Source organism: Babylonia areolata, chromosome 7 (assembly GCF_041734735.1).
Source record: "Babylonia areolata isolate BAREFJ2019XMU chromosome 7, ASM4173473v1, whole genome shotgun sequence".
NCBI lineage: Eukaryota > Metazoa > Mollusca > Gastropoda > Neogastropoda > Buccinidae > Babylonia > Babylonia areolata.
In genome coordinates, this window is record NC_134882.1 from 27,036,573 (window position 1) to 27,063,995 (window position 27,423).

Sequence of the window (27,423 nt, forward strand, 5' to 3'; positions counted from 1 at the left end):
ACACACACACACACACACACACACACACACACACACACACACAACAAACAACAACAACAAACAAACACACACACACACACACAACAAACAACAACAACAAACACACACACACACACACACACACACACACACACACACACACACATTCGCGAATGCTAAATGTTCATTCCTTTATTTTTTGTCATATATAGTGCCAACAGTTTCGGAGAAAACAAATAAACGACAGCAAACAACAACAACAAAAAAACTCTTTTGTCAACATCCGCAATATTTTATGTCCATGAACATCCATATATAGGCTACAGAGTTAGACAACAACAACAACAGTAACAACAACAATAATAATAGTGAGAAGAAGAAATATCATAAGTCATAATAATTACAAATAATAGAATGATAATAATTACAAATAATAGTTACAATGCTCATAACCTTGTGTAACGCAACTCAGCGCAGAATACCCAGAACCATCGGAGGTCACATTATAGTGTCCTTTATAATGGCACCGCTGTGTTCTCAGTTACAACCATGGCAGATGGGGAAATAAGTCATGGGGTAAGGAGAGAGGGCGTGTCATCTGGGATGGAAAAATAAACACAGTCGTGATGATACGGAAAAGGATGACAGGTAGCCTTTTTTATTTTATTTTTATTATTATTTTTTAATTTTTACAGCGGACAGTAATAGCCCCGCGGTCTTGTTTGCGTGTGTTCGATGCCGACATGGCACTTGCTGTTGTTGTACCAGTCAGGTTATTGATCTGTCAGTTCGTTGCCCTCTTTTTCCTTCCCCCTTTTCCCTCCCTTGGTGCGGAGACCCCCACCCCCACCCCATCACCCCCACCCCGTCCCTACCATTCTCTGATCCCCACTTTTTCCTGTCTGTCTGGTGGTGCCCCACTCCTTCATCCGGAAATCACCATCGTCTACTCCTCCACCCCCCCCCCCCCCACCGCACCCCCCTCCCCCTCCCTCCCTCTCTCTTTCTGCCCACAAGACCCGTTTCCTTTCTGTTGGAGTTCCATCCATCCTTCTACTACCGTTGCTGACTTCCTGTCTGTTCAGTTCCGGGGCTGTACTGCTTCTGTGCGAGCTTCCATGCGTCCCACTTCCGTCCGCATCAGCGTGGAGCAGTTCCCAGTGCAGTGCAGGCCTCGCCTCACTGGGCCCTGGCAGAGGGAGGTGGGAATTGCGGGCGGAATAGGGTGGAGGTGGGGGGTAGATGGGGGAGACTGACTGCAGTCGACAGTGTCACCAGTTCCCTCCCTCCCCTCTCCCGTAATCAGCTGACGTCATTGGCAAACAGGTGTGAACTTGTGGCCGACAAAAAGGTTCCGTTCGAGCTGTTTGGTGGTTGGCTTTATAAAGTCATGAACTGTGTCAGTGTTCTTTTGGTGTCGCTACAGTTGTCCTTGTAATAAATGAATGCATGCGCACCCGTGTGTGTGTGTGTGTGTGTGTGTGTGTGTGTGTGTGTGCGCGCGCGCGCGTGTGTGTGTGTTTGCCTGTCTGTCTCGGTGTGCTTGTGCGTGTGCATGTGTGGTTTCACGCATGTCAGTGTAGAAGGGAGGAGGAGGGGGATGGAGGATGTGAGAAAGAGGAGCTGCACCTAAGACCTCTGGACATCAGACACTTTCATGAATGCAAAGTTCTGATACAAAGTTAGCATAGAATATTAATAGCCTGAGGGTGTATTTTTGGTTGCAGACTGTAATTAAGTAGATTTCGTGGTGGGGCTTGGGGGAAAAAAAAAAGGGGGGGGGGAGCTTAACAGAAAGACGAGAAAAAAAAGGTGGAGGTGTGTGTGAGGGGTGGAGGGCGGTGGGGTGGGGAGGGGGATGCATTACAGAATCGTGTCTTTCCAGCCAGGCCTTGGACATGACATTGAAGCACCCACGCTGTTCCCCACCCCACCCCCTTCCCCATCCCCAGCAGATGGGCAGAATGACGGACCCGCAACGCGAGTTAACAATCTGCTGGTCGTCCAGGTTGAATTTGCAGCGTGATGGTTGCACCCCGTATCGACTCGCGACCTTTTTCTTCAGTGGCCAGTTTGAGGGGGGAGGAGGGGGGGGGGGGGTCAAGAGGGAGGGGTTGTGAACTGAAGGGAGTTATTGGGGGTGGGCGGGGAGGTTGGGCGGACAGAATTTGCTCCGCTTACAACGGCTTCTCAGTTTTTAATGTGTTTATGCATGTCCTGCTGGATGAGGGGTGGGGGTGGGTGCTGGAACATCCTCACGAGGAATGATTGAAATCTTGCATCCAGGCGGGCGCAACAGTCGAGTGGTTAAAGCGATGGACTTTCAATTTGAAAGGTTATATATATATATATATATATATATATATATATATATATATATATATATATATATACACGTCCACACAGACACATTAACATACACAAACTCTCTCGCACACACAGACACACAAATGCACAAACATACACATACATATACACAGATGAACACGCTCACGCTCGCGCACGTACAGCTGTGGCGCGCGGCGACAAGGTGAAGGGAAGACAGAAGAAGACAGGTGGTAGTGGTGCAGAGTGTAAGCACCCACCTTACCGACGTGGGGGTTATCTGGTCACATCAAGTGCAGTAGTAGCGACAACATGACGTGAAACGCTACTCCGTCCGTCTGTTCGTCACTCGCTCTCCGCCCGCCCCTCGCACACACACACACACACACACACACACACACACACATACACGCACACACACATACACACACACGCACACACACACACACACACACACGCCCCGCGCTCAGACTTGGTGGCAGACGACAGCCTTTCACCGGCTGGCTGAGTCCTTCAGTTATATGTACAGCTATCGCCTGGCGGAGCCTTACACTTATATCCGGAGCTATCGAGACGTCGCTACCTCGTCCTTCTCCTCCTCCTCCTCCCCTACACTCTGTCTGTCTGTCTGGCCGCGAGAGAGGAGCTCCCAGCGCGCAGCCAGTGGCTCGGCTCACTTCCCTTCCCAGCCCTGCTCACTTCCTGCGCCGATCAATGTGTTTCCACGACCGTTGCTGACTGGACGCATTTCCTGCCTGCCCACTGTGCTCTATGTGTGTGAGTGTGGTGTGTGTGTTGTTGTGAGGGAGCGTGGGGGCTCCGTTCTGCTTGTGTGGTGGTGTGGCGCAAGCCAACAACTACTGCACTTGTGTGGTTTTGTCGCCAAACCGTGTCCAACTTCCACCTAATCGAGTGTTTCTGAGTGGAAAAGGAAGTTGAGGAAAAGGAGGGAGGGTCAGAATCCAAACTGATAACAAGGTGAGTGGTGTGAACGAGAAGGCTGGGGAAGAAGTTGGCGATGAGTATGAGTGTCACCTGTGGACGACGACCAGCCGCCCTCCCCCCACGCCCACCACCCGACAACGAAACCACCACCAGCACCCAACTACCCCCCCAGCAATAGCAAGTCTTCTCTGAGCTGTGTGTTCAGAAGAGCAGAGAGAGAGAGCAGTGCGGTGAAGGGGGTGCCGCCCTCTGTGACCCTGACAAACCCCGTGACCACCTGTTGCCTGTGGGTTGTCAGGACAGAAACTTGCCCAGGCCCCAGACGACACTTTACTTCCTCTTTCTCGTCGTTACGTGGCTCAGCCACTTGCCTGCCTGCCTGTCTTCACTGGCTGACCGCACGACGGGGTGGGCTGGTCGCTCTCTCTTGAGGCTGAGAGAGGGGGGTTCTTCGTTTATCGACACTTCGTCGGGGCAGGATTCCACGCCCCCTCCAACTACCACTACCCTTTTGTCATGACGTCCCCCACCCCAACAACCCCCCTGTGTTTCATGTCGCTTGGGGGAGAGTACCCCTTGTGCGGGATGGTGGCAGCAGCAGCACCGCTTCCTACAACCACCACCAGCCTACTGTCGCCGTGCTGCCCGGAGCTGTCAGCTAAGGGGGAGGCTGAGGAGGACTCCTCTGCGGTGCTGGACCTGTCGCTGAAGAAGCGGCCCCGCCTGGACTCGTACGACGACACGGTGTTGTCCGGGTCTGTGGGCCCCGCCACCACCACCACCACCCGCCACAAGGGGGGCGGCGACTCTGGGGACTGGGAGTACTGTGCCAGTCAGGAGGACGAGGAGCAGTCGGAGGAGGGCGTCCCCGGGAGCGGCAGTCGGCACGACCCCTCGGGCTCTGGCACCTACAAGAAACACCTGCTCAAACGTTACTGTAAGTGTGCCCCCTCACCCCTACCTCCCGCACCTTTGTCGCAGTGCGAAGAAAAGAGAGAGAAAAAAGGTTAAAGTGCTCATGAAACTTAACATTAAATAAGCTTCCACCTCATTTTCACAATCAACTTCTCCCTCACTTGTAACAGTGCTCACAACACAACTCAAACTTGAGTTCCCATCATGTCACAGTGAGTAGTCATCACTGAGGCCCTCTCTCCATCACCCCTACATCCTTCCTCACTCTCCAGCCTGTCGTCAGTGCTGCTGTCAGTGATCGTTTTTTCCCTCGCGTTTGACATCTTTCTGCCCTGAGTGACATCTTTCTGCCCTGAGTTCCTGTCACCCGCAAATGTCGTTTTTCTTAAGTAGTAATGTTCCCGTCGCACAAAATGACCGATAATACACATGACTGCCAGGTTCCGTGACTGAGAATCGGTTATAACATAATAAGATGTTTACACACATGCACACACGCACGCACACACTACACACACACACACATACACACAGAGGGAGAGAGGGGTGGTGGAGGTGGTTTAGGGGAAGAATCAGGGTGGCGCATAAATTTGAGGAAAAAAAATCCCACCCCCACCCCCCCAAAAAAGTTCCACAGTAATGTAAATAACCTATATAAAACAAACATGTTTTCTTCTTTGATAATAAAGTAATGTGCGTCAGAGAGAAGTAGTATGTGTATGTTTTTGATGTCTCTAGAAGCACCAAGCTCTGTTGGTTATTTTGATTTCTTCTTCTTCATCTCCTTCTTCTTCTTCAACAATATCCGCCATCCCCACTCGCCCAAAGTTGATTGCTAGGCAACTGCCATTCTGTGCCACTTCGGTGTTTGACAAGAGGTGTCCCAAGTCATAGACATGTACCCGAGGTGTTTTACAAGACGTGTCTCGAGTCTGTGGACCTACCTGGGGACCTGAGTGAACACTTCACACGAATCTGTGCGTGTTTCTGCTTGTCAGTTCTGGTCGTGTAGGTGTTTGTCTGGTTTGTCATATGTCAGCCAAACCTGTCTATCAATCAATAATTTTTAATCAGTCTGTCTGTCTACATGTTTATCTCGTTCGTCCGTCAGCCTGTCTATCTGCACGTCTGGCTGTATGTTTCAGTGTTATGCAACAAAGGATATGAGAACATACTCGCATTCAACCACTTATTAGGGTGGGGTGGGGATGGGGACATATCTTTATTGTAAATCAATATCATAATGTATTGTACAGGTGACACGATTTTTTGGTGTTTTTTGTTTTTGTTGTTGTTTATGAATTTCATTGTTACTATTAAGAAAATAATGTTCTAAAATATGAAATGAGGAAAATATTGATTGAGCCTTTAAAAACTTGGCACTGTTTCCAAGACAGTATACCGTGAGAAACGGACAGTTTGCAGCTTTCGGATCATTGTCTGTCTCATCTTGGTAAAACAACCACGTTTCATTGTTCACAGTGCGTTTATAGTAGAATCTGAGTTTTAAACTACATATGCATACAATTTCTTTTTTTTATATTTATGTATTATTTATTTATATCTATTATTTTGTTTTCATTGATACAATGGAAGCAAAACGCATTTGATTCGTAGAGTTGACTACTTCTGTTCACGTGCAACGACTCCACTATATAACACAGTCATGAGTGCGACAAATATCAATTGCATGAATTCAAAATTTATTTCTTTGGTAAAAGCCCATTCATGATGCTTCGAATGTAAAAGAAAAGACAACTGTAATGGAAGAAAAGAAGGAAATAAAGTAATACAGGGGTGCGGTGTCCATAGCCAAATCCTTGAAATATTTTATGATTGTCAAAGGGAGGGAGAAAAGAAAGGAAAAACTAAGATGAAAACGAGGAAACAAATCTCTCTCTCTCTCTCTGTCTCTCTGTCTCCCTCTCTGTCTGGATCTCTGGAAATATGACTGACAAAAGAAGGGACAAGGAGGAAAAAAAGACAGAAATTAGCCTGCCATTTTTCTCTTTCTCTTTCTGACCCCTCGTCCCCCTCTTCTGTGAGGAAAATAGTGTGTTCAAATCTTCAGAGCAGGTAACGAAGAAAGGGGAAAAAGTAAATTTGCTCAGGGAATCAGCGTTTCTGGTAACAAAATCTGTCATTCTTTCTGCAGTGCAGTAACCCAGATAAATTTGGTCCGTTTTGCAGTGTTCAGTTCGCGATTCAAGTTGTCGACATGACTTTACAGGAACGCGCGATTGTTCCTTTTTACACTCAATAACACACACACACACACACACACACACACAGCGAGTAAATTTAGAAATTGTTCAGTTTTGTAGTTGTCAGTCTGCATGTGTGTGTGTGTGTGTGTGTGTATGTATATACTTCAAACAACTGTTGTTTCAATGACCTGGAGTGAGAACGTAGCAGAGTTTTTATAAATATATTTTAACCCGGTTTTTCTGTGTGTCTAAACCTCAGCGTGAGCGTGTGGATGAGCACCTGTTGAAAGTGATAGGGCACCGTGCATCAGACCTGTCACTCATGGCCATGTGTTGTGTGCTGCACGAGATGCTGAGAAGAGAGATTTTACTTACGTACCTGCACGCGCTCACCCACCCATCCGTACCCCCTCCCCCACCCCCACCCCCCCAAAAAACGAAGAAGAAGAAAAAAAAGAACACCTACCCTCCCCCCTCCAACCACACTGTTCACACACATTGAAGTGCGTTGGGTGGGTCCGTCTGAGAACACTTTGAAATATTTACGGACAGACCATACAAGTTTTCTTTTCCCAGTGCTCTCGTTTCAAACCGGCCCTCCCAATCCTCCCCCACCTCTCTCTTGCTGGCTGGCTGGCTGGTTGTGTCCCCTGACGGTAATGCACCCGGAAAAAGGAAAGATTGTTCACCAGTCGGGGAAGAAAAAAGAGAGGAAAAGGTTTGGGGCGACAGAGGGTGGTGGGACTGGGAAGGAAGGGAGAGGGTAAGGAGGATGTGAGTTTTCGGTGGGATTGTCAGGGGCGACCGGTGTAGAGGGCTGGTGGTGTCATATCGTATGTTTCTGTCACGAATCTGTCTCTCTCTGTTCGGTCTGAATGGATAGAGGTGACACCATGCTCTCACAAGCTCGCTGTATTGTCAAAACTGCGCCAACATGCAAACGACACCGTTGTTTGTTTTTGAAGGTATGCTAAAAGTGCGCAGATGACACTCCCATTTCATTATTTTTCGGGGGTGGTAGTGTAGTGGGGTGGCAAACTATCACGCGCTTTCATCCCGTGACAAACGGCACAATGGTGGCCGTGTCTTTTGTGGTGGTGTGATTGTTGTTGGCTCGGGGACTCCTGTTTGACGTATGCATCCCCGCACCCCTGGTCTGGGTGCATACAGAAGAGCAAAGGATTGCGCAACTTACCACCCGGTTTTAACTTTGAAAAGAAAAAAAGAAAACACCAAAAGGAGTTGCGTGAATTCGGCTGTGTCCTGTATGTGTGTGTGTGTGTGTGTGTATACACCACTCCCCACACAGACACAAACACACACCTCCCCCGAAAAAAAAACACCCACCCCTCACACAAACACACACACAAAGGGGAAAAAAATCGGTCTAGGGTTACTGGGAAAGGGAAGAGGACAGTGTTACCCAACCCTTCCCAGCTTTGCCCAACTTGTTTTTGTCACTTGGCACGAATACATTAGGCGCGGGTGGGTGGACTGAGGGCACTGTAGTAGGGTGGCTAGTGTTGCCAAGAGGCGAAAGTGTCCTGTGCTGGCCTCAGTGGAAAGTAACAAGGAGTTCACAGAGAGAGAGATAGCGTGTGTTTGCAGTTTTATATGTTTGCGTGTATGTGTATATATGTATGTCATCTGTCCATAAATCTGCCCCCCATGAATTCCCCCTCCCCCCTCTCTCACATTCTCTCTCTCTCTCTCTCTCGCTCTCTCTCTTCTCGCTCTCTCTCTCGCTCTCTGTCTCTCTCTTATGTATGTATAAATATGTATGTATGTGTTATTATGCGTGCTTTCGTGTGGGGGAATGACCAATACCTGATTTGAAATTAACTGGAAAAGATTGTCACTTTTTAATGTCTCTGTCTTGATTTGAGACAAGTTGCTGCAAGGGTCTGCTTTGGGTGGTGGTAGTAGTTAAACCCAACCGCTGTTACCATTTCCGCTTGTTTTACATCCCGTGCTCGAGTTTCGGATTCCTTTTTTTTTTTTTTTTTTTTTTTTTTAACCGTTTCGTCATTGACATAATTGTGCATAGCATCGTACGTGTTGCAGCATATGTTCATGCAAGCCACCCTGGCTAAAAACCGACACCTGTGATCTGTTCGTTTTTTTGTTGTTTTCTTTTTACAAGTACCTTTTTCTTCTTCTTCTCCACCCCCTTCCCCCGACCCTCAATCCCCCCCCCCCCCCCCTCCGCACCCCCCCCCCCCTCCGCTCCCCTCTTCTCTCGTGCGATATTTTACCTTGGGGGCCCGTGAAGGTTACGATGCAGGATGAAAAAAGAAAGGTGTGTTGGGGCGACTGGGAGGGGTGTGTGGGAAAGTGGGACGGATGGATGAGCAGAAAGGAATGTGGTTGTCGAAAACAAACAGGAAATAATTGTAGCGCCCAGTGCGTCGCTCCCAGTTGTGTCGCTGGCTCACTGCGTCACTATTCCGCCTTGATGAAGCGCGCGCGCGCACACACACACACACACAGAGTAATCCCCCCCCCCCTCCTCCCACGCGATTTTTTTCCTACCCTCGTCTAACATCACAGTGAAAAGACGTTAAACTAAAGAACGAACGAACACACACACACACACACACACACACCCTCTCTCTCTCTCTCTCTCTCTCCCTCACACACACACACACACACACACACACACATATATATATATAGATACATACATTTATATTTCTATGTGTGTGTGTGTGCTGTCAGTATGAATCTTTCTTTTTCCTTTCATACATCACCCAATCACTTCCTGCAATTCCCAATTACTTTTGTCATTACATTTAGGCTTTGTTGTTGTTGTCTTTTTAACCACCTTCTATGTTCCTTGTTTGACGATGACTTGACCGAGGGTAGTTCGTGATCACTGATCGACGTGGCCAACAAAGCTTTTTGTATTTTTCCAAACTTCTGCCCCTCACGCTTTCGGGTCATAGTTTCTTCAGCCTTGTTATCTAGATCTGTTCACAAGTTTCTCATCCCTCTGTTTCAATCACGAATGCATGTCTGAGAAAGTACTTTGTCCCCGCACAAAAGACAGCACTATATAAATGCATTTTTGTTTATTATTATTTTTGTTGTAGTTGTTGTTGTGAAAGAGCCGCGGCAGAATGATTTAGGTGTTGAACTCTTCTGAGTGTTCACCATTGAACAGGGCCCGAGGTCCCCGTTTCAGAATGGTGAACTGACCATCGGAAAGGCACTTTTTACCCCGATTCCCCCCCCCCCCCCCCACTGGCTCCACCCAGGTGTGAATGGGTACCTGACTTCGGTTGGTGAAGTTTAAACGGTGGAAGGAGAAGAGGACTGGGCCCCGCCTTCCTATGCCGAGCCCTTGATATGAAATATCTGCCCCGATAGCCGTACAGGCCTATGGGGCCTTTGATTTCTTCTTCTTCTTCTTTATTATGATTATTATTATTATTATTGTTATTATGATTATTATCATCAAGCATCATTAATTAAAACGACTTTTGCCGTCCTCTTATCAGGTAGTGTGTCAGTCATGATAATCTGACGACAACTGTACAGTCCCTGATCTGTCTGTCTTGTCGCCTTCCCACCGTCACTTGGTTTAAATAATCTTTAATTATTCAACAATACACATGATTACAATGCAGTGAATAACAGGCACGATCGTGTGTCAGATTTGTTCCCTGACGATATAGGTTTATGCCCCCCCCCCCCCCCCCCGGCCCCCAGCCCCCCACTCCCCACCCTCCTAACTTACCTCAAGAAAATATGTTTTCGTTGTGGTCATTGGTGATAAGCCAGCAGTACTTGTCTTTTATTTTCCAAACCAATAATTGTCGTTTATTTACAATTTCAAGGCATATAATTGTCTTTCATTTACAGTTCCCAAGTCAATAAGTCTCTTATTTACAGTTTCCAAATCAGTAATTCTCATGTTTACAAATAAAACGAAAAACGTTGTTTGTTGGGTTTTTTTTTCATTTTCGGTGTTACGTGCCTGAGAATACGCACTGTGATACGTAAATGTCGTGACGTATCGGTATGTCAGCGCCAGACAAAATGACATGACACATGTTTGTCATACTGACTGACGTGTGCAGCGATTGTGATGTGTATAACCTACACACCTACACACGCCACGTTTCCTAACCACTCTGACGAAGCCCCCCAGGGGATATGACCGAAAATTTCTCTCGATAACATTTGGTATACTGGTTTATAGTGTTTTTTTTTTTTAACGTTTGTGTGTGTGTGTGTGTGTGTGTGTACGCGCGCGCGCGTGTGTGTGTGTGTGTGTGTTAAACAATAACACTGACTGGTTCATAGGTCATGAAGAAAACAATGAAGTTGACTGGTTGATATATTATGAAGAAAGCGATGAAGCTGTTTGATATGTTTTGAAAAAAAAAAAAAAAAAAAAGCAGTGACGTTTGAATGGGTGTCACACGGTGTGATGTATGGTCTGTGAAGAGGGTGGTTGTCATGATGGCTGGAAAAGGTGTGGCAGGAGGAGATCGCCACAGTAGATCCTTTTCATGTATATCTGTTGGCCTGAAGGCGTGGGTGGCTGAGAGCGTTAATGGTCGGTCGTATTTCAAATCTTCGTTTGTTTCCTGTTTGCAGAACATAAAAAAAACAACTCGCTCTCACACATACGCACACACACTTATACGCGCGCGCGCACGCACAAACACACACACACACACACAGTTTCCTCTGTCCTGCCCCAACCCCAATGGAACGAATGGCGGTGGTGACACAACATAACTAACCCGACACGTTGAAACCTGCCCCGACTCCTCCCCCCCACCCTACCACAAAGTCCCGGATCCCGGAAAGGGCCTCTTCACAGGGGTGGCCGCGGCCACAAAAGAAGTAGGTGAGTGAAGGAAGAGGAACTGGAGCAAGCTGTACGCGGGGCTGGTTGTGCATTTCCTGAAGAAGAAAGGTGAGGGCCCCGTAAAGTGAGGGCCTACTGGTAAAGTAGGCAGCGGAGAGGTCCCACGCGGCTTGGGCCCGGGCCAAGATCGCTGGAGACACTGGCCTGTGGCGGCTTGTATTGTCGCCCCCTTCATGGATCGTCGCCGGCGACAACGACAGTACGTGCAGCCCTCACTGCACCTGTTGTCGCCCCTCTGCACTGGTGCTGTTGGTGGTGTGTTTGTATGCGCACGTGCGTATGATATTGCTGTGTGCTTGTTTCAGTGAGTGTGCGCGTGCGCGTGTATTTCGTGTGTGTGTATGTGTGTGTGTTCGAGAGTACATTCGTGTTTATGTATAAAGGGGTGTGTGGTGGGAGAGGTGGGGGTATAATGTGTGCGGGTGTTTTTGGTGTGTGTGTATGCGTGTGAGTACGCGTGCGTACACGAACACACCCACACCCACACTTAAACAACAACAGTGCAGAGGGGCGACAATAATTACGTGCAGTGAGGGCTGCACGTATTGTCGCCGACGACGATCCATGTAGGGCGACAATACTTGTGGCAACAAGGCCGGCCTCTGTGGTGGTAAGGATCGGCAGCCAGGGCACCCTGAGGCAGTGAGGTGGTGACGGGGGTGTGGGAGAGGAAGTGTGTGTGTGTGTGTGTGTGAGGGGGGGGGGGGGGGGCGGGCAAGCCCCGATAAGCGGTTTGTGAGTGAACCTTGTTGAACCAGTTCTGATTATCTGCGCCTCGTTGTCATGCGAGGGGGGTGTGTGGGGGGGGGGGGGGGGGGGGTGCGACACATTTTCTTGGCCCTCTGCCCGTTTTGGGTGGTGGTGGTAGAGAGAAGCCTGACCTAGCATAAACATCTAACCCACCCACCCACCACTTCCCATTCGTTCACATATGTTGTCAGTTGGTGGCCCGATTTAGCTCACCAGCGGCAACATATTGAATACATTCATGATCTATTCAGTGTGTGTGCGTTCGTGCGCGCGCGCATCAACAGGAGCACTGAGCGCTGTTTAGAACAAGCGCCCCCCAAAAAAAACAAAACAAAAAAACAACTTGATACGTCTCCCCCCCCTCCCCCCTGTGTTTGTATGATGGCCCTGGGCCGACCCAATCCCCGTCCCACTACTGCTCGGTTTTCGTAAGGTGTTGGGGGGAAGGAAGTGATTTGGTGGGCTCTGATCAGGTGTTCGGAGAAGGGGGGTTGTGTCAGAGGTGAGACAGTAAGGTGTTGGGTGGGGGTGGGGAGGGGAGGGTGTTCGACTTGTAGAGGTGGTTTCGGCGAGAACACAGAGCATGCAAGTGAGGGGAAGGCGAGCAGTTATAAATGTCTCCTGTCACTGAACATGGTGCTGTTTCTGTGGTCAAAATGATTGTGATCCTGAAGCAAGGAACATGAGAGAGAGAGAGAAAGCTGTTCGTGAAAAATCTTCTCTCTCTCTCTCTCCTGTCTTATCTTTCTTTTGCCCCCCCCCCCTCTCCCTCGGTCCCCCTCACTGTCTCTCCGTCCCCTACTTCGTTCACGAGTTTTTGCTGTTTTGTGCCGACTTCAAATTAACGTTCTCTTTTTCAATGTGTTCTTCAAACCCCGGATGCGTATGACCAGAACACCATAATATCTTGAGCGTGATACACTTCAAATGGCATGTCGAACTTGCACATAAATCAATCTCTCTCTCTCTCTCTCTCTCTCTCTCTGCGCGCGCGAGTCAGAGTTGTCATCCATGATTTGCACTATTTTTCTGTTCTTCGAACGTCAGCCAAGTCTTTTCCTCACAGGTTGTCGACCCTGTTTTGCGTCAGTTGTGTGGGTTGGAGGGAAGGAGGGGGGGCGGAGGTTTATGCCGGTGTGTGATTTCAGTGTGCCAGTTCTCCATGTATCTGTATTGCCCTCCTTCGTCCCCCCAAACCCCGTCTCTCACCCTCTGTCACATATGTGTGTGTGCACACACGAGCATGAATGTATAATTTATGTGCGTGTGCTATGTTTCGTTGTTTTTTTTTGTGTGGTGCGCTCTGTGTGTGTGTGTGTGCGTGTGCTATACCTACTCGGTGTGTGTGTGTGTGTTGTGTGCATTTTATCCTTCGTTTTGAAAGTAGAACTATTTGTGCGGTGACTTTTCTTTTGGTTCTGTATAGACTTCCTTTTGACACATGCCTGCCTCCCTCCCCCCCCCCCCCAACCCCACTTCTCTCGGCTGTGTTTGTGAGTTTTTCCTTGTTACCGATTGTTACCCCACAGACCTCCTTCACCCTCCCCCACCCCTTGTACCCCGGTTTCCTCTCTCGTTTTCCTGGTCGTCTGACGCACTTCCTCAAGCTGGTGACGCTCGCTCATGGTGTGTGTTACACAACACACACACACACACACACACACACACACAGAGGGAGTGAGTTAGGGAACGCACGCAAACATACACACATACGCACGCACTTTGGATTCGCACACGCACACACAGATTGGTAGAGAAAAAAATTAAATAGCTTGGGTAAATTAGGCATGTTGCAAATTCGATTTGCAACCAGAACCATCATCAGCACCATCAACGTCATAAATAACAGGGCACATGCTATAAACAACAGGACAGGTCATGGACAAGAGAGTGGGTGAACTTTTCATCTCTCAACAGGAAGTAATTTTGACATCATTTCCCGACGAATCTCTTTAAGATCAATTACTGTCTGCTTGACGTACTTCCTGAAGCTGTGTCGCATCCGCCCGCTGTGTGCATGCGTGCGTGCGTGCGTGTTTGGTTTAAACATGATTTTATTCACACAAAAAACAAGTAAAAAAAAAAAAAAAAAAAAACAACAACATTGCAAACACATAGAGAAGACCCCCACCCCCCCACCCCCACCCCCCCAAAAAAGGGAAAACGTGCGCGCGTGCGTGTTTGGGTTAAACATGATTATTTTTTCACATTAAAAACAAATAAAAACATTGCAGACACATAGCGAAGAGCCCCCACCCCCACCCCCTCCCCCCAAAAAGGAAAATACAGTGCGCGCGCGTGTGTATGCTTGTGTGCGTGCGTTTGTGAACGTTTTGTGTTTGTGTATAAATACGACACATCGTCTCCATCGTCTCACCATGTATGTACATCATCTCTGTGTCAGCAAAGAAATATACATGCTGTGACGAGAAGGTATTTTGTAAAGAATATACAAAAGTGATAATAATACTAAAAAGGCTTGCTTTGTGACCACTGAACCGTATGAAAAGTTAAGCCGTCTGTCCGGTTCAGTACAACCCCCCCCCCCCCAACCCCCTCCCCCCCACCCCCCGTTATTCCCCTTGTGTCCACACACTGACTGCATGACTGACTCACAACTGGAAAAAAGAAGAAGAAAGGTGGAGCTACCGGGAAGTCATGTGAAGGTGGTTGTTTTTTTTTTTTCCAAAACTTCCTCACCTCACCACCTGCACCCCCCCCCCCACTCCCCCCCTCTCTGCTCTCATACGATTGGTCATCAGTGTGGAGACTTCCTGTTAGTCATGGTGGTATTGATTGTAAGAATTCCCTTTGTATGATTGTGTGTGTGTGCGTGCGCGCGTGCGTGTGCGTGCGTGTGTGTGTGTGTGTGTGTTTCAGGAGAAATCCTTTCAAACATAATCTGTTGATTCTGGAGAAATCCCTTTAGTCAAATGTGTTTTTATACCTGGGGAATTTCCTCTAGTCGCGTGTGAACTGTACGCTTTGGAAATTATTCTAAGTTTATATTTAGTTATTCATTCCGGAAATACAGATATTATGTCTTGTGCTTGTTTTCTAAGGGAAAAGAAAAAGACAACTTCAATCATGTGTCCACATTGGATGATTCTTTAAATTCATCCTATGTGTTGAGATAGGATGAGTGTCTTTATAATATATTATGTTGTCTTCATAATATAATTATTATGGTAATGGGAGAGAGAGAGAGAGAGAGAGAGAGAGAGAGAGAGAGATGTGGGGGCTAGGGGGATTATGAAGATCCAGATAACCACGTGTTCATCTTACTGTCTATTGTGTTAGCAGTATGTACATCCCTGTACATCCCATTACTTTCATTAGTTACCGTTGTTAACACTAACCAGTAATGATATACGCCAACATTTGCCGAAGATTTATAAAACTTAAAGAATGCAGTCAGCTAAAAAGGCAATCAGGGAAGAGAACTGTTTGCAAATATAGCTTAAACTTTCGTTAATTTGCTGGGTTGTTTGAAAATTATTTTATTTTTCAATCTATAGTTTCAGTTTCAAGAACGCGTCAACACACACACACACACACACACACACACACACACACACACACGCTCGTCAGGCCTTCAGACCCAGTCAAGTGCTACAGAAATTATGGAGATGAGAGAACGGGGATTAGCATATGCCTTCAGCGCTGACTGTTTTGCATGTCTCCAAGAGTTCTGTTGATTACCTTTTTTTCACGCCTGAGCAGCTCCTGCTGTGGCTGGCCTTAGCCTTGCTTTTTGTCCGGAAGATCCTTCAGTATAAGATGTTTTTCTTTTTGATTTTTTCTTTTCTTTTCATTCTTGTTGTTTTGCGGCCCTGACATGGTGGTCATCGTCTTCGGCTGTGCCAAAAAGCAAAATTATAACTGTGACATTAGAGGCAACATGATTTGAATTTCTGAAAGCCTGGATGCCCTGTGCTAAGACTGCCTTCACAGAAGGTAGTTTGGGTATGTTGCCCCTCGCTCAAGAAAGATTTGCCCCACTGAGCTGGGTTGCCCCAACCCGTGACTGCAGGCTGAGTTGTCCCGTTGAGCTGAGTTGCCCCCATCAGCCTCTGAGTTGAGTTGCCCTAAACTGCAGACTGAGTTGTCCCGTTGAGCTGAGTTGCCCCCATCAGCCTCTGAGTTGAGTTGCCCTAAACTGCAGACTGAGTTGTCCCGTTGAGCTGAGTTGCCCCCATCAGCCTCTGAGTTGAGTTGCCCTATACTGCAGACTGAGTTGTCCCGTTGAGCTGAGTTGCCCCCATCAGCCTCTGAGTTGAGTTGCCCTAAACTGCAGACTGAGTTGTCCCGTTGAGCTGAGTTGCCCCCATCAGCCTCTGAGTTGAGTTGCCCTATACTGCAGGCTGAGTTGTCCCGTTGAGCTGAGTTGCCCCCATCAGCCTCTGAGTTGAGTTGCCCTATACTGCAGGCTGAGTTGTCCCGTTGAGCTGAGTTGCCCCCATCAGCCTCTGAGTTGAGTTGCCCTATACTGCAGGCTGAGTTGTCCCGTTGAGCTGAGTTGCCCCCATCAGCCTCTGAGTTGAGTTGCCCAAATACTGCAGGCTGAGTTGTCCCGTTGAGCTGAGTTGCCCCCATCAGCCTCTGAGTTGAGTTGCCCTATACTGCAGGCTGAGTTGTCCCGTTGAGCTGAGTTGCCCCCATCAGCCTCTGAGTTGAGTTGCCCAAATACTGCAGGCTGAGTTGTCCCGTTGAGCTGAGTTGCCCCCATCAGCCTCTGAGTTGAGTTGCCCAAATACTGCAGGCTGAGTTGTCCCGTTGAGCTGAGTTGCCCCCATCAGCCTCTGAGTTGAGTTGCCCTATACTGCAGGCTGAGTTGTCCCGTTGAGCTGAGTTGCCCCCATCAGCCTCTGAGTTGAGTTGCCCAAATACTGCAGGCTGAGTTGTCCCGTTGAGCTGAGTTGCCCCCATCAGCCTCTGAGTTGAGTTGCCCTATACTGCAGGCTGAGTTGCCCCGTTCTGCAGGTTGAGTTGTTGTCCCATACAGCAGACTGTGAGGCACGGTGCCCCACAACGTTTTGTTGCCTTGCCCTGTTCAGAATGTTGCTTTGTGCAGAAAACTGAGTTGCCCCCTGCAGGCCCTTTTCCCCATTGAGTTGAGCTGCCTCTTGTTGAAGGCTGAGCCCATTGAGTTAAGATGCCTCTTGTTGAAGGCTGAGTTGCCCCCGTTGAGTTAAGATGCCTCTTGTTGAAGGCTGAGTTGCCCCCGTTGAGTTAAGTTGCCTCTTGTTGAAGGCTGAGTTGCCCCCGTTGAGTTAAGTTGCCTCTTGTTGAAGGCCGAGTTGCCCCCTTTGAGTTAAGTTGCCTCTTGTTGAAGGCCGAGTTGCCCCCTTTGAGTTAAGTTGCCTCTTGTTGAAGGCTGAGTTGCCCCCATTGAGTTAAGTTGCCTCTTGTTGAAGGCCGAGTTGCCCCCATTGAGTTAAGTTGTCTCTTGTTGAAAGCTGAGTTGCTCCCATTGAGTCACGTTGCCCACTTAACCCTGTAGGCTCTGATGCCCTGTTCAGCTCTGATGCCTTAAAGAAGCGTGTTGCCCCTCACACTTAAGGCCGTGTCCCATGCTGTGTTGCAGTGGACGCCTGCGAGCAGCAGCAGCAGAAGCATCAGCATCATGAGCATGGGCGGCAGGCGGCAGCCGAGGTCCTGCTTAACATGGACAGCCCCTCCTCCACCAGTGCTGAGTCCCGAGCCTTCCTGCACGGCCTGCTGTCCTCTGACCACCCTTTCCAGCCCCACCAGGGTGCGTAGCTAGCCTTGGCATGCTGCTCGCCTCAAAACTTCACTCATCGTTATAGATAATATAGTCTTCATCGTTAAAAAGGATCTTCATCGTTAAAAAGAGTCAGTTTGTGAGTGATGAAAAAGAAGCAAATACGCTCATGCTCAAAATACAGAAGTAACTTGGGTTGTGAAAATCGTGATTTTTTTTCTGGTTTCATAACATTCATTTTGGTTTTACTATACGATGAGAAATCCAAATCCAAATTGTTAATTGGGACTGCAAGATTAGCTATTGTGGGGTCATGAACTTGCGTGTGTGTCTCTGTGGTATGAATCGGCTTCAAGATGGATATTCGTGACCAGTATAAATCGCTTTCCAAAACAAAATCGAAAATTATCGTAAATAAAATTGATCATACACTGCAGGTATCCTATTTTTAAGGACAAGAGAAAGAGAGAGAGAGAGAGAGAGATCTTATAGACCAGTGTTATCTGGAGCAGCGAAACTGATATTTTTGTCAGAGAAATTCCCGTTTGTTCAGATTTTATTGATCATTTTGTGGTGCTCTTTTCGTCATGTTCGTCATGATTGAAACCCAATTATCCGCTGTTTGTAGGATTCTCTGAGTGTCTCTGATGCCCTTGGTTCTTGGCTGGTCTGATATGGTCTCACTGTTACACCCATCAGCACTTTGGGTGTCCGTCTGCTTTGTGTGTTTGTGTGCTTGCTCCCCCCCTCTCTCTCTCTCTCTCTCTCTCTCTCTCTCTCAGCCTCCTCTTCTCATTGGTTTGCAAAACAGACATCCATGAGATATATTTTCCTTGCTCTGTGTGCACGGTGTGAGTGAATGAATGATTGATATGGATACTTACATAGCGCCCTTCCTCGGTTGGAGACCAAGCTGCAAGCGCTTTACAAACACGGGGTCATTTGCACAACAGGCTGCCTACCAAGGTAGAGCCGACTGACGACTGCCATGGGCGCTCATCATCCCTTTCCTGTGTCATTCAATCAGATTTAAGGCACGCACACATACATACATGCGACCTTTATTGCACGAGTATGCGGACGTGCGAACAGACACGTGTTTGGAAAACTGTGAGTGTGTGTGAGCAAGGGTAAACGATAAATAATGCTTAGCTTTTCATTCAAAATAGCCCTCCCCCCTCTCCTCTGCGTCACACACACACACACGTTCCCACCCTGTCTTGTGTTTCCGGTTGTTGTTAAGATTCTGTCTTTAAAAATAAACCACCTTTCCGTGAACCACTGAATGAGCAATGTGTCAAAGCCAGTGTGACTCTAGTTTGAAAGCTGTTTACGAAGAAAATTGAATCCGAAATATCATGAGAGGCGTAACTTACTTGAAAAGCGGAAGAGGCGTGCTTAAGCGGAGGGTAAGGGGGGCGGGGCGTTTATGGCTGTGACACGTCACCAGGTGAAGGCGGCCGGGGTAGGGGAGGAGACCCTGAGGTGGGTGCGGGGGATGTCCAAATCAATCAGAAGAAGGTGAGAAGAACCCGGACGTCTAGCGGAACCATGGAGGGAGCGAGTCGTGAGGAAGGATGTATGTGTGTGTGTGTGTGCGTGCGCGCGCGCGCGCTCAGCCACACATGACGTAGTCACGGTTCAGTGATTCACAACCTGTCCTCACTACCGACTCCCCACCCCCACCTCCCACCAACCATCCCCCCAGTCGCCATAGCCTCCCTCCGCCACCGGTCCCCCTTTCCCAAGAAACCAGAAGGCTTCCTTCTTCTTCCACCTTACATTAATCATCTTATTTCAAGTCATGCCTCCACCAATTTGAAGGCTGTCGTTTTCCCCTAGTGGGGAAAGGGTGGTTTGGGGATGGGTGAGGGGTTGTGTGTGTGTAGGGGGGGGGGGGGGGGGGGGCTTCGTGTCCGTGGGATTTCGAAAATACAAGATATAAAGAGTGTCTTCATTAGCTGCACCACGATTGCTTTCCCTTTGGAGGTGAATGGATCAATCAATAAATAAATGCACGCACAGATAGATATATAGTTGAAAGAACATGCGCATACACGACTAAATAGACAAATAAATAGCCTGGTTGGCTTTTAATGTAACTTATTTTTAACCCCAGTGTACTATTTTTGGGGGCAAATGATATTAAACTCGAATACGTGAATTCTGTATGTGTGTGCGTGAGTGTGTGTGTGTGTGTGTGTTATCCATGCACTTGTATCCCAGACGGTTAGCTGTGTGTGTGTGTGTGTGTGTTCTCATTTCCCACTTGGAGAGAGTTGAGACGTGGAACGTGTGCACCTGTGACAAGTTAATTGCGTTTTGTGTCAGTGAGTTGTGGGGGGTCGGGGTGGGGGGGGGGGAGCAATTGTGGATCTGTACGAGAGGCAGACGTCACTGCACTGAAATAATACCTCACGGTCTCAAAGGAAAAGAGAAAAGAGGAAAAAAACAAACAACAAAACACACACACACACACAAAAAAAAGATTAAACATTGGAAGAAAAGAAGGGGGGGGCAAGGAAGGAAGAACAAAAAGAAGATACCCTTCCGCTGCAAACACGATCTTTGTAGAACACAAGCTGCAGCTGCTACTTTCGGAACACAAATCCCCCCCTTTTTTTCCGTCCTCTCCTCACCTTGTGCTATGTCAGTCTGTTTGTTTCAATTGCATGCTTCTGGCCGGGAAATGATCTCTGTGTTTGTGTGTGAGAGAGACAGAGAAAATTCTGTTCTCAAATAGATATATCTGTCTCCCCCCCCCCCCCAACCTACACACATTCAAGTTCCCTACTTATCCATCCTCATCATAATGCTTTGACTGGGATGTTGATTTTATCTTCATGTATGATTTTTGATGTTTTGTCTCAAGTGATGGATCATGTTTGTTGTTCGTCTTCCCCTTTTTTTTTTTCGTCTTCCTCTTCTTCCTTCTTCCTTCATCACTCTTCCTTCTCCACACCCTCGTTCATTCGTATGTACGCGATGGCATATTCACCCATCATGTAGGCAGTCATACTTCGTTTTTGTGGGGTGTGCCTGTGCTCATTTCCATAACCCGCTGAACGCTGACAGAGACTATGGCATTTTTAAAGAGCGCGTTTGAACTTTTGTATAAGCACACACACGTGTATTTTTGTTGACCTGAAGGGGCACCAAAAAAAAAAAAAAAAAAAAAATCCATCGTTTACCCACCAGGCGCCTTGACCAGGTTTCGAACCCAGGACCCTCACATTGATAAGAAAGTTCAAGGCTTTAACCTCTGGGCTGTTGCGCCCGTCATACTATGTTTTTTTAATTTTTTTATCAGTGTTTATTCCACACTTGCAACTGCCCAGTGGTCAAAGCTTTTAGTTTTTCATTTATCTGTTTGTTTCGTGAGTTGTTTTTTTTTTGTTTTTTTTTAGTTTTTGTTTTTTTGTTTGTTTTTGTTTTTGTTTTTAGTTTTTCAGCCCTGATGTGACTGTAATCGTTTGGGCATGAGCAACAAAGATAATTAAATGGATATTGTGTATGTATATATGTGTGTTTGTGTCTTACAGCCTCCTTACCCCCCAGTCCCGCAGACAGTGGTGTATCGGACTTGGACAGCGCTTCTGACGATGTCAAGATCCGGTTGCAATGTGAGTGTATTATGTTTGTTATTCGCTCTGGGCTTTGTCTTCTTGTGGCGTGGTGTATGAACGGGAACACCCGTCTGTCTCATTGTGCTGTGTGTTTGCTTGTCTGGTCGTCGTCGTCGTCTGTCTCTTTCTCTGTCTCCATATGTATATATATTTGGGTATTGAGAGAGGGAGAGATAAACAGAAAGTTGCCAGAGAGCGTTTCCATTTGGATGAAGACTATGATGATGACAGTCCTTATTGTGAGGATGGTGGTGGTAGTAATGATGACGGCGACAATGATAACCACAGCGCTATGACTGGGTAATGATGATGAAGATAATAACAGTGATGACTGTGATTGAATGATGGTGATGATGACGATGTTGAATACCGTAGTAGTGACTTATTGAATGATGATGATGACGAAGATGATTACCATGGTGGTAACTCATTGAATGATGATGATGGTGACGATGATAATCATATTGATGACTGTGGCTGAGTGGTGATGATGATGGCGGTCGTGTTGCAGCCTTTGGCATGGGCAGCTTCTTGTCGCCTTTCTGTCAGCCTCCGCCCGCACACCAGCCCCTCCCCGCCCACTTCAGTTCTGCCACACACGTCGCCATGAGGCCTGGTGAGTACACACAACACACACACACACACACACACACACATGTGGAGTGATGGCCTAGAGGTAACACGTCCGCCTAGGAAGCAAGAGAATCAGAGCGCGCTAGTCCAAATCATGGCTCAGCCACCGATATTTCCCCCCCCCCCCCTCCACTAGACCATGAGTGGTGGTCTGGACGCTAGTTATTCGGATGAGACAATAAACCGAGGTCCCGCGTGCAAGATGCACTTAGCGCACGTAAAAGAACCCACGGCAACAAAAGGGTTGTTCCTGGCAAAATTCTGTAGAAAAAGCCACTTCGATAGGAAAAACAAATAAAACTGCACACAGGAAAAAATACAAAAAGATGGGTGACGCTGTAGTGTAGCGACACGCTATCCCTGGGGAGAGCAGCCCGAATTTCACACTAAGAAATCTGTTGTGATAAAAAATACAAATACAAATGTATACACACACACACACACACACACACACACACACACACACACACACACACACTCCTCTGTCTCTCTCTCTTGGGTTGTCAAAGAATTTTTTAGATTCAGATATCTGAAGGGGAAATATATTGTTAAAAGAAAGAATGAATAAAACTGTATAATTAAAACTAAAAGAAGAAAAAAAAACACAGAAGAAACACGCTGACGCAGTCAAAGAGTTTTTTGCTTTGACCGTGCACGCAAAATTATTGATTTCGTGAAGATTCCTCTGGCAGGTAGTTTGTGCAATATTCCTTGTCATCAGATTTCTTCCAAAATACGATACACGGGGTTTTTTTGTTTGTTTTTTCCTTTTTCAGATTCCCTTCCCCCATCCCTACCTCAACCCCCTTTTCACTTTATGATTTTTTCTTACCCTGCTTTGAAAGTTCTTTTCTTTGAAACAAGGTGCAGACGTCTTCAACTTGGGCTTTATTGATTGTGCGAATGAATAAACATTTCATTTTTTAATTGGCCGAACATTGTTTTTGTTGTTGTTGTTTTTACTGTAAGCCATATGCTAACACACACAGGATTTTACACACACACACACACACACACACACACACACACACACACACACACACACTCACTCACTCACTCACTCACTCACTCACTCACTCACTCACTCACTCACTCATTCACACACACACACACACACACACACACACACACACACACACACACATATATATAATGTTGTGTATGTGTGTGTTAGTCATCTGGACCCTCTCATTCTTTCTTAGTACCTTTTTAATGTCACTGGAATGCTGCCGATGATATTTTTTACCACAGTACGGCAGACATTTAGCACACACTTGTTGCAGTCGATGCAGACATACTCTCCACTCGGAGTATTTTCAAGGGAGGGAGGGAGGATCCATATTCTCCCCTGTTTTCTGTCATTTCGCTTGTGTGTCTGTGATGTTTGGTGTGTTCTGTCCGACTTTCCGCCTCCTTGTTTCGTCCGTCTGTCTGTCTGTCTGTCTCTCTCTCTGTGTTTCTGTTACCCCCTCTCTCTCTACCGCTCTATTCTCCCCCTTTTCTCTCCCACTGTCTGTTCTTTACAATATGTTCTTTGCATTGTTTAGTGACTGTGTTAAAGTGGTGTGTGTGTTTGTGCGTGCTTGTGTGTGTGTGTGCGTGTGCGTGCTTTGTGTGTGTGCGCGTGCGTGCTTGTGTGTGTGTGTGTGTGTGTGTGTGTAAAAGAATCTTGAGTTCAGTGAGAAGTCAGGGATAATAGAGGCTCAGGAAATTGCAAACCCTGCTGTTCTCTGGCTCTTTACGTCATCCGTTCCCCAGAACTGGGTCAAGGTCGGAGACGAATGCTATGGGATGACCGATTATTAATCCCATCACAACAGAAGGGGATTGCTGTCTGTTTCGTGTGGGTGTTTGTGTTTGTGAGCGTGTTCTTTGGTGTGTGTGCATGTGTTGAGTATTCGTGTGCGCGTGTCGTCTGTTTGTATGTGGCTGTGTTTTATTCCTGCCTCTCTCACCCGTAGATTTCTCCTATCCCCTGCCCCCCCCCCCCCCCCCCCCCACCGTCTCTCTTGGAACAGTGAATAACGCCCCAGTATCAAAGAATGACACGGAATATTTCAACAGGCTTCACTGTTCTTAGTCTGGCGTGCACGTATGTGAGCGAGTTTGGCAGCCACACTCCATTTTTGGAGTTGTGCAAGCTGCGTATGTTCGTGTTTCCACAACCCATCGAACACTTCTTACTTGGTTTACTGGATATTTAACATGATAATTCGATGCGCAGAATTTATATACTCAAGAGGAGGGTTCAGTCACGAGCAGGTCTGCATACATGTATTGACATGCGAGATCGGAAACAAAAAAAACAAAAAAAATCTCCACACATAACACTACCAGACACAGTCGGGATTCGATCCCCGGACACTAGGATTGTAAGTACGGTGCTCAAACCAACTACGCCCGTCTCTCAGCTGGTTGATAAATCGCAGGGTTGAATTTACCGACCATTTGGCTGGCACCCCTAAAGGTCGATGCAGACATACTCTCAACTTAGCTGTTTTCGAGGGAGGGAGGGTCCACAACACAGGTTGAGCGCGAGATCGTCATCAAAGAAGTTGTGTGATCGTCGTCGTCAAAAAAAGTTGTGAGTTCGAACTATAGACACCTGACATAAAACGACATTTTTCGCTGCACCATCTTGACGTTTGGTTGTTCTGGAGGTATCAGTGTAGATACAGATAGATCTTCCACCTTCCCCCCATTTTGCTGCGATGATTATCTCCCCGTCGGCCATATCACCTGACGTGGGTATGGACGTCAAACCTGATTTTTACCAACTAACCAACGAGGCGGGGGCAAGAAGTTACGTCTAGCAAAGTCCTCGTACCTGTTCTTTCCACACACTTCGGGCTGCAGTTTTTTTTTGTTTTTTGGGGTTTTTTTTTGTTGTTGTTGTTGTTGTTGTTTTTTTCTTCAGTCCTGCTCACCTTCACTTTGTCAGCGCCACACTTAAGTCTGGAGTAATAACTCCCCCCGCGCACCCCCATCCCCAACCCCCACCTTGTTTTTCTTAAAGACAGATGGCTCGGATCGCTGTGTATTTGGGATACTCTTTACCCAAAGTTCGTGCTGCCGTCAGTCACGTTCACCTGAGACTGGTCCTCTCGGTTGGCAGGGCCACGAAGAATACAGATTACTTCATTATCTCTAATATCATTTGTGATGCAAAGCATGAACAGTGCACGAGAATCACGAGTCATTCAGTATGTACACACGAAATACATAAAAAATGCTTTAAATCTTATTTTGAACTAAACCGAGTTTACAGTAGTCACGGTTATACTCTCGCAATTAATTTCATGAATACCTGGCTTAATGAGGGGGGTGGGTGGGGGGGGGTGGGGGTAAGAAAGCTAAGGCCCACAGTGGCGTCAGCTCTATTTTTAAGCTGACCAAGAACAAAAGAACAAAAGCAGCGATTCACCACTCACTTAGCACTGGTTGTCACCCTGTGACGAGGTGTGATGCGAGTAGGGGCAGGGGAGAGGAGCAGGAGGTGCTGAAAACCCCTCGGATTGTCGCCACTCACCCCCGCCACCCTCATCCCCACCCCTTCCCCAGTGCACTGTTAATTGGACTTGGGGGGGAGGAGAAACATTGGAAACATGGGCCTTGTTAATGAGGAGGGATCGATTAGCGACACGGTAGATGGGTAATTAATGAGAGTCGGACAGGGAGGGGTTAAGTGGAGACATTAATACTGCCACTGGCTGATTAGTGGGGGGGGGGGGGGGGGGGGACTACAAAGAGGCAGGTGCAAAGTGAGATGAGCTCTCAAAGACATTGGAAGTCGACAGGGTCGTTGTCGCCTTGCGTGCGTGTTAGTCGGCAGATTGGTGCTGATGCCATTCCTCCGCTGCTGAGTGTCTTCTGTGGCTTGGATTGGCCATTTAGAAATTTTTTTCTTCTTCTTTTCCCCCTGTTATTTGTTGATGTGTTTTCAGTCGTACAGCTCATTTCAACTCCCTCCCGCTCCCCTCCCACACTCATCCAACAATACTTGCAGCAGAAGCAGCAGCAACAAGAACAACAACGACAACAATTTTCCTTTGGGCGCACGTGCGGGAACTAAAACAGAACAAAACAACACAACAACAAAAAGCAAAAACAAAAACGACAAAAAGAAAAAGAAAAGGGGGGGGGGGGGGGGGGGGGGGGGAACGAAGAAAAGAAATGACCCAGAGCTGTTAACAGAAATTGTCATGAACCTGATAATTTATCCAGCAGATGAACACACCTCATACACGTACGGACACAAAAACATGCGTCAGCGCGCAGTAACATAATCGTAGAACGAATAGTTCTCTCTCTCTCTCTCTCTCTCTCTCTCTCTCTCTCTCTCTCTCTTCTGAGAGACACACTTGAACGTTTTGGTGTACAAACAGTCTGCTGCGAGAAACTGCGCTCTTTACATCAGCAGTTACAATGACATGTAAGATTCTGTTATTGCCCCCCCTGTGGGGCTGTAGCCTTAGGTGAATAAATCACGAGTCTCTGCCTGTCTGTCTCTCTTCCTCCCCCCCTCCCCTCCCCTGTGTGTGTTATTATTTTGTTCCGGTAACCCCGCCTTCCGGTGGCCCCGGGGTTGGGGGTGACGACAGAGGTGACGGGGTTGAGGTCGGGTGTCAGGAGACAAGGGAGGTAGAGAGCAGTGACACTGACACAGACCCCTGTCGCTCCCGGCTTCCTCTGCCCTTTTGGAAGGAGGGGGAGGGGTTGGGGGGGGGGGCGAGGTGGGACGGTGAGGGGGGGAGGTACACTGAACCGACACTGCACCACACACCGCTCACCGATAATTGCCCACTTCCACCTGATGTGCAGCCTGCGGCTTCTGACACCCCCGCCACCCTCCCTCCCTACCACCACCCCACGCCTTTCCTCAAACTCCAAAACTGCCCGCCCTCTCCGCCTTGGCCTCCCTATACCCCATCCATCATCACTCTAGTTGGACTTTGTTGGTGGTGGTGGTGATATAAACATTTTTTTTTTTTAACATGTAAACAATGCACCACGCATACCTGACATACGAACGAAAAGTAAGACAAGCTTGTGCTGGTCTGATGTTTGAAAATAGATAAACAAAGAAGTGACGCACTCTGTGTGGGGGGTGGGGGGTGCGAACAAGACAGTGTAGCAGTTGAGTGATGATACAGTCAACCTTTCAACACCCTTCCCCCACCAACAAATCCTCCATCTTGCACACGCACCCTCGATCACTGTTCACCCCCCCCCACCCCCCCGCTCTTTATCCTGTTTCCACCACGCTTCACCCCCCGCCATTCCCCACCCCCACCACCCCGCCACCTCTCTCACCACGTCAGCCGTTGTTTGTCCGTACAGGTTTTTTTGTTGTTGCTGGGTTTTTTGTTGTTGTTGGTATGTCTTGTGGGCCTGGCACTTATTGGCGACCCCGAGGGGTCGATAGGTGTGTGAGGT

General features: G+C 47.7%; 1 protein-coding gene across 4 annotated transcripts in view; it reads left to right on the top strand.

Annotated features, from left to right (window-relative positions):
* The window catches only part of LOC143283931 (uncharacterized), a 160,698-nt gene that overhangs the window by 124,328 nt on the left and 8,947 nt on the right, over nucleotides 1-27,423 (top strand). For 2 of the 4 annotated variants that reach the window (XM_076590371.1, XM_076590372.1), the window contains exons 5-7: nucleotides 17,591-17,758; nucleotides 21,271-21,351; nucleotides 21,866-21,970. In XM_076590371.1, the coding sequence (XP_076446486.1) occupies nucleotides 17,591-17,758; nucleotides 21,271-21,351; nucleotides 21,866-21,970 (354 nt within the window). Of the gene's footprint in view, nucleotides 1-2,780; nucleotides 4,187-17,590; nucleotides 17,759-21,270; nucleotides 21,352-21,865; nucleotides 21,971-27,423 lie in introns of those variants that run through there. The other 2 variants (XM_076590373.1, XM_076590375.1) reach the window with 2 other exon arrangements.